The sequence below is a fragment of the Theobroma cacao genome, chromosome 7 (assembly GCF_000208745.1).
Source record: "Theobroma cacao cultivar B97-61/B2 chromosome 7, Criollo_cocoa_genome_V2, whole genome shotgun sequence".
Classification (NCBI taxonomy): domain Eukaryota; kingdom Viridiplantae; phylum Streptophyta; class Magnoliopsida; order Malvales; family Malvaceae; genus Theobroma; species Theobroma cacao.
Window position 1 is genome coordinate 9,807,201 of NC_030856.1, and position 8,007 is coordinate 9,815,207.

The 8,007-nt window shown below is 33.5% G+C and overlaps 1 protein-coding gene across 1 annotated transcript; it reads left to right on the plus strand.

The window, feature by feature from the left end:
- LOC18594550 (feruloyl CoA ortho-hydroxylase 1) lies at positions 1,812 to 3,157 on the plus strand. The gene is made up of 3 exons (XM_018124120.1): positions 1,812 to 2,314; positions 2,471 to 2,819; positions 2,906 to 3,157. Exons 1-3 carry the CDS (start codon positions 1,815 to 1,817, stop codon positions 3,155 to 3,157), a joined length of 1,101 nt encoding a protein of 366 aa, XP_017979609.1. The 5' UTR covers positions 1,812 to 1,814.

Genomic DNA, 8,007 nt, shown 5'->3' on the forward strand with positions numbered 1-8,007 from the left:
TCTCAAAATGTGTCATTTTACCAATTTCCTTGATTGGACCCAATTAGACTTGATCAGGCAGGAAAGCAATTCCGACAAGAGGAGATTTTCCCTTTTTTCTTTTGTGCTTAATTTTCCTGTTTGCAAAGGAAAAAAATTGGGAAAATCTACCAAAATTAGATGCCCTGCTTCTTCCACGAATATGCAAACCTTTTTCTTTTCCTTTTCTTTTGTTCGTGACCTCGTGCTAACTTTTGCACATGTTCTAGCCTTTAGTGGGGCATACGTATTTCATTTTACCAAGTTGTTAATGATGTTTACATGCCCTTTGTTGGCATAAACACATTTCTTTGATGCAAAAACTATCTGTTTTGTTGCCTTTCTTTTTTTCTTTTTAAATTTTATAAATCTTCAACCACATGTGAACTTGTCTAATTAACATTTTTCACTTACGTTTAGAGGGCAAATTCAGGTCCATGGGCTGAGCCTAATCATAAGTAACTTTTTTTTTTCAGAAATCGTCCATGTTCATATTAAAATTCCAAAGTTGGAATTTTAATATGAAATTTGAAATTCGACACTATGTGCAGCTAGGTTTGCATTTAGTCATCAATCAATATTGTATATAGAGAAAAAGATTGGAGAAAATCGGGCCCACTTTGCTAGGAGTCTCGTGTTTCGTTCATTTTCACTCAATTATGGAGGCATTTAATTAATTTAATTGGGCTGACTAATAACATTCATGAATTTTTCCACCACTTGAGCCACTTTAAGTCTATCCTGTTCCTCTAGTGTCTAAAGATCATATGAGGGGATATTAAGGTGAGAAAGGGGAGGTCGGCACCAACGAACCAAAAGTTACCAACTCGACATATCATACCATTTAGATTAGGAAAGATATACTTTCAATGCAATTAAATTATTATTTTAATATTTTTTAAATAAAAATTATTCACTTTGAAATTATTTTATTGGGTATTGTTAAAGGATATATTTGACACCCTAATTATGATTAAACATTGGGTTTGGTACTTAAAGTTTAAAAACAGGTACTCAAATTTTACTTTGATTAAATGCTTTACACTGAAAACTAAAAAAATAATTAATAAAAATGTGTCACGTTTTAAACTTTTATTAACTGTTTTTTTTTTGTCACTTCACTCATTTGATTAACAGAATGCAGTTTGTTCAATGAAGTAAAAATCAAAATATTTATTTGTGAATTTATATTTCTTCAATAATTAAATTGATAATTCATTATAATTCGGTAATCAAATACTCTGGTAATTTACTTTATAATCATGAAAAACATTAAACAAAGAATTAGAAAATGGCCAAAAGGGGTCAAGTAAAAGTCCAAAAAGAAAAACTAAAGTGATTTTTTTTTTAATTGAAAGAAGAGGGTTCGAATTTTACTTTTTTTTAAAAATAATTATGTATCAATTAATAAACCAAATATTTAGACAATAAAAAAATTAAAATGGTTAATTAAGAGGTAGTGATAGTAAAGCAAAGATAGCCATGGCCCAGGCTCCTCTTGGATCCGTCCTGGGGGAACGGAACAAGCCATAAATGACAAGACATTGACATTCAAGCCAAAAGCCAAACATTTCCCCGTTTGCTACTCAAATATTTCATGTTCTTGACATCTCCTTCAAGGGCGGAAGCAGTCAGTTTTCCACTTCCGCTATCTATTGAAGTTTGAAGGTTGCGAAATTTTCAAGTGTCTATCTAGTATATAGAGCCACCTTCCCCTTTGGTTCTTGCACTATCAATTTTCATCGACTCAATTCACATACGAAAGAAAGTTGTGCCACTTTTTAGCTTACACAAAAATGGCCCCAAGTTTAGATGATGGCAGCTGCCTTTTTAACTTCGTCGTCCGAGAAGGAAATGGAGTTAAAGGAATGGTCGATCTAGGCTTGTCAAAGGTGCCAGAACCTTACATTCAACCACCGAAGGAGAGAATAGACAAGAAAAAGGCAACCAGACATGAGCAGGCACCGATTGATTTCTCAAGGCTAAATGGACCTGACCATGACCAAGTGGTCAAGGAAATTGTTACAGCTGATGAAACTCTTGGCTTCTTCCAACTTGTGAACCATGGCGTGCCTGTTGATTTGCTGGAGTCGCTCAAGGATGCGGCGCATAACTTCTTTGGTCAGCCATCGGTAAAGAAGGCTGTTTATCGCAAAGAAGTGAGTCCGAGCCCGTTAGTGAAGTATGGGACGAGCTTTGTCCCAGAGAAGGAGAAAGCATTGGAGTGGAAGGATTATATTAGCATGATATATACCAATGATGCCGAAGCTCTTGAACAATGGCCTGAAGATTGCAGGTGAGATGTGCTACATATCTTTTTTTTCACATTCCTGTACCCATGTCTTTCCAATTCTAAACCAATCTGAAATATCCATTTTCGTTGGTCATCTTCATAAATAACATTGTATATTACCATCAGTTTCGATTCTTTGACACTTTTCTCTCTTTTCAGAGAAGTTGCACTTGAGTACTTGAAGACATCAATGAACATGGTGAGGAAATTGCTTGAAGTTTTGACGGAAAATCTTGGAGTGCAACTGGATGACTCAAAAATTGATGCACTCGTCGGCATGAAAATGGTTAATATGAATTTTTATCCGACATGTCCTAATCCAGACCTCACAGTTGGTGTTGGACGCCACTCTGATATGGGTACTCTTACAATTTTACTTCAAGATGGAATTGGTGGTTTATATGTGAAAGTTACTGAAGAGATTGATGATATTGGAAAGAAAGGAGAGTGGGTAGAAATACCACCTCTCCCTGGTGCTTTGGTCATCAATATTGGTGATACCTTACAGGTTCGTGTCAAACTCTCTTACTAAGATTCTTAATATTTTATTTTAATAAAAAAGCTACTAACTTTTCAATGTCTTTTTTTCTTCAGATATTAAGCAATGGAAAGTACAAAAGTGCAGAGCATAGAGTTCGTACCACAAGCACCAAATCCAGAGTGTCAATACCGATATTTACAACTCCAAAACCAAGTGCAAAAACTGCACCACTTCCTCAACTTGTAGAAAAAGGTGGGGTGGCTCGTTATAGAGAGTTGGTATTTGGAGACTATATGAAAAACTTCTTTGCAAATGCACATGATGGCAAGAAATCCCTTGACTTCGCACAAATTAACTCTGCTTGATGTTGATGCAGAAAATTTTGTCCTACTCTTGATTTTAGCATGTCTTTTTGGTGCTTTTAATTATGTAGTCAATGACGACAAAAAGTATATATAAAATTTTTTACTTTATTTTCTATCCCAAATCTTGTAATTATCATTGAGCTTTAAATTGCGGTTGGCCCATAGCAGTAGTATGGAACCCCCACCACCAAAAAAAAAAAAAGAATTAAATTGAATTTGAGATTTACGTATATAAATATATATAAAAATAGAAATAAAATAAATATAATACACTAAGGAACTTAGTGTAGCCGTAACCAAATGATTATTTGAACAATTGAACTGCAATCAAGTTTTTAACACATAAAGAAAAATTCAAGCTTAGGGATTTGGGCAAATACCTCGGCCCATGGCAGGTCTAAAGCAAGGTTCTAAATATAAAAACTAAAACTCAAATCTGCCCGGCTGAGACAACAACACGATAATTCATCAAGAGTGGATGAACTAGTCTATCTAGGCCCTTATTGAAGAAATGGAGTTGGACAAACATGAAATATGCATCCTGGTGACGACCAAATATTTTGACAGTGGTCCATGTGTGGGAATGGGATGACTGGCTAACTGTTTTCCAAAAGATTACTAGCTAGATACGCGATCTGCAATAGAGTTTGCCTCGTGACAAACAAGAACAAATGCTAGTCGTCGCTTTTTTTTTTTTTCTTTCTGTAACCTTTTCCGATCAAAAACAACATGTTGGCCCTTTTAGATCAAAAAAGGTGCATTTTTCATGTTGTCGGTGGCTGTTTTTATTTTTACTGTTGGTTGTTAGAATTTTCTCTTTCTTTGGTTGTTAAATTCCGGCCACCAACATGTGTCTCATTGTTATCGGCTGCTTGAATGCTTGGTGCTGAAATCGGTGTTATTTTCTCGTAACCGATTGAACGGCCAGGCGTTATATCTCCATTGGTTTTCCTTTTATTCTTCTCTCTCTTGTAAACAGACTATTTAAATGCTGTTCCTTTAGTAAAACGGTGCACTGCACTACTTTTCTATTTTTCCTCATTTTCTCTCTCATCTTCCCCAACTCTTCCTTTAATTCAACATGGGATCAGAGCAAATCAATGGGTCTTAAGGGGACTGATTTTATTCTTGTTCTTCACTACTTGTTTGCAATGTTTTTTCTCTTGTTTATTCATGGCTTCTGCAAGGTTCAGTTCATCAGCTCCTCAAATCTTTAATGAGGAGAACTACGCTTTCTAGGTTGTGAAAATGAAAGCTTACCTAGGAGCTTTTGATCTTTAAGAGATAGTGGAAGTAAGAGATGACTTTCTGGTGATGAGGCACGCTAACTTCACTTTGGCTTAAATTAAACAACATAGTGAAGATGTTGCTAAAAGGTACAAGGTCCTATCTTGCTTACACTTTGCTGTATCTGATGCAGTCTTTGCTAGAATCATTCAGTGTGATGGTCCAAAGGAAGTTTGGGATCTTTTGAAAGATGAGTTTCACGGCAGTGAGAGGACTAGGCATATGCAGGCTTTAAACTTTCAAAAGCAATTTGAAATGCTTAGAATGAGAGATGATGAAAATATTACAGATTTTTCTGGAAAGACTATAAAGCTTGTGAATTAGCTTACGTTGCTTGGGGAGGAAATGACTAAGAAAACGATAGTGAATAAGGTTCTGGTTAGTTTACTAGAGAAGTTTGAGGCTAAGATATCCCCCTTTGAGGATTCAAAAGATATCTCTAAGCTTACTTTAAGTGAACTTATAAATGCCTTGGAAGCTTAGGAGTTGAGAAGAGCCTTAAGGCGAGAAGATTATGGTGATAGTGCCTTGGTTGCTAAAACCAAGAATATGAAAATTGGAAGCAATATCTCTAAGAAAATGAGTTAGATAGAAAAGGAAAAGATAAGAAACCTAGTGATGGTAAGAATGGGAACTAGAAACATAAGTATCAACCATGTCCCCATTGCAAAAAGAGCACTCATTGTGCTAAATTTTGTTGATATAGGCCCAATGTGAAATGTAAATCTTATAACTAGCTAGGACATGTGGAAAGAGTGTGTAAGAACAAGGGTTCAAACACTAATGAGAAGGCTGCAGTTGCTAAGTGTCAGTTAAAATCCTACTACGCAAGTATACGTATCGAATATATAGTATATTAGCAAGTAGGGTATCGATCTCACAGGGAATTGATCTAAAACTTTACTAAGTACTAAAATTAGAACAATTTAATCTTATCCAAATAATCAAAATTAATTAATTAACTAAAACTAATTAACTAAAATTAAAATCAACAAGAAAAATCAAAATAATAACTTGAGAAAATATCAAATCAAACAAGCCTAAGATTACAATATCCCTCACACTTCATCTAAATCTTACCTCTCTTTCTTAACTTATTTTAATGGGTTGAATTGCTAACCTAGAATCCTCAATTATTTATAAGGGTCTCCCGACTTGTCCTATAAAAATATTTATTTTAATCAAAACACTATATTCCTATGTGAATTGAAATTAAAGCAGACTCATTAAGTTCAGGTTCTAATCTGACTATATATGGCTTATAGGTATATCCCTATCCTATACGCAAATCAATTAATATGATCATATGCTATCTCAATTTTAGTCTACACTAAACTCCCTTTCCCAAGTTTGTTTAGGTTCCTAGATCAATTTAATTGGTGGCCAAGCAATTAAAAGCATTAAGAACAAATTGAAATAAACAATTCAAATCCCATTGAAAATAAGTAAGATAGAGATTAAAAACTTAGACTACATGTGAGTTCAATTGCAATCCTAGAAAAAAAAATTTAGCTACTCATAATCGTAAAATAAAATAACATTGTATAAAATTCAACCATTGAAAGAATCAAGAACAATAAAAGCTAAGGAATAAAACAAAATAATATTTGCCGTCTTGATCTCCAAGTTTCAGCCTCAACTTCTAGTTTCTTGAATCTCCCAAAGGTTTTTTTTTTTAATGTTGTTAAACATATCCTATTTATACTAATAAACTTAACTTAAAGTTCCTTAAGCTGACCTAGGGTTTAATTGGGCTTAAAAGTATAATAAGAGGCCCAAAATTCAATTGTCAATCTTCACAAATTTTCATTTCCGGTACAGTAAGTCTAGCTATTTTCTGACGCGATTTTATCTATCTTCGAAACAGAACTGAGCAAAGTAATCTTCATAAAAGTTGTATCTCTGTCTCTTAGTTTTCCACTGGTCTAAGAATCGTATCATTTGAAGTTCTGTAGCTCGAGATATGGCTAAAATACTGAAGCATATGCAAGCAGATTTTGGATCTTTTAACATCTTACTTTCCAAAATTAAACCCAATCACTTTTAATCCTACAAAAAAAATATAAAAACTAATAAATCATAACCAAATGAAAAGGAATAACATAAAATTAAAATAACTAACTTACAAGTAACCTAATTATAAAAAGAACTAAAAATAAGTAAATTATAATTGAAAATTGAGGACTTAGCTAATATTTAATAACAAAATTAGAGTAAAATAATTCTATAAAATAGAATTATCACACCCCCAAACTTAAGATTTTGCTAGTCCTCGAGCAAAAGAAAATCACAAAAAGAAAACTGAAACATCCAAAAAATCCTTAAATGAGAGATAGAAATACCGAATCATGATTTCTCAAATTTTCCTCAGAAATTAACTCCAATTCCAACTTAAGGTAACTTATAGCTAATCCTTAATTTCATGCATCAATTCAAGTGAAAACTTATTTTTCGAATGAACTTCTCGTGTGTGTGTGAATACTCTCTTACGAAGAATATCATGCAATTCGGATTAGCTTTATGTCAACTCTAAGCATAGATTAGTACTAGGATCCCATAGGTTTGCTTTTCATCTCTCTCTCCACTAATGTAGATTAACACTTATTCAAGGATCAATAGGTCTTTATCAAGCTTGTAATGTAAGGTTAGGGTCAAGGTATGATAAAGGATATACTTAGGCTCAAATTCACCCTAAGCACTTAATCAATCTAGATCATATAAAGAGCTCAAAAAAATTTTTTTTTTTTGTAAAGCACCCCCAAACTTGAAGTAAACTTTCCTTTGTACAACACACTTTATTTCTTTTCTTTTCTCTTTTTTTTTTCAACCCCCAAACTTATTTTTGACAATTATAGACTAGGGGTAATTTTACTAACAACCTTCACTTTTTGTGTTTTTTTTTTTTTCACACCTTTCTCCCTCAATTTATCTTTAAGCTCAAATCATTCTTTAGAACGATTAACATACTTAGAGGGTGAGAGGTTCAAATTGCTGAAATTAAATAAACAGGCCAAGGCTAATATAATTGTGTAATTACAAAGAAAAGGTAAATTAGGCTCAAAAAGTGTGACTAAGGATAAATATAACAAGGTAGGCTCAAAAAGACTCAAACGATCCAAAGATGGCCTAAATTACTTGCTATCCTAAGTGTTATCTAAGATTTCGCCTCGAGAGAGAATCAAACAAATTCTAAATTACTTGCTCCATTTCTTTTTCAATCCCTCAATTCACCAAGCACAACTAATTAACACACAATTAGGCAAATTTATCTTCATTTTTCTTCTTGGAACTTTCGGCCAACAATGGTACACTAACTCCATGATTTTTTCTACTTAATTTTCTCTACATAATTCATTAATTCCTACACCAAAAACTATTATTTTTTAATCAAATCACCTAGAATAACATCCTATTCTTCCTCATTATTCACTTAGAGAATTCAGCTATTGATGGGCACCAAACCTTTGGTGGTTTTCTTCACTTGTTTTCATGCTACACATCATTAATCACCTAAAAACACTGACATACCTAAAAATCAAACCAATCCAAGATCATTCTCTCTC

What these genes read in the sequence shown, in the direction of transcription:
- LOC18594550 (XM_018124120.1), top strand. Translation starts at nt 1,815, where the DNA reads ATGGCCCCAAGTTTAGATGATGGCAGCTGCCTTTTTAACTTCGTCGTC. An exon ending in CAATGGCCTGAAGATTGCAG is followed by an intron (nt 2,315 to 2,470) that starts GTGAGATGTGCT and finishes CTCTCTTTTCAG; the next exon opens with AGAAGTTGCACTTGAGTACT. An exon ending in ATATTGGTGATACCTTACAG is followed by an intron (nt 2,820 to 2,905) that starts GTTCGTGTCAAA and finishes TTTTTTCTTCAG; the next exon opens with ATATTAAGCAATGGAAAGTA.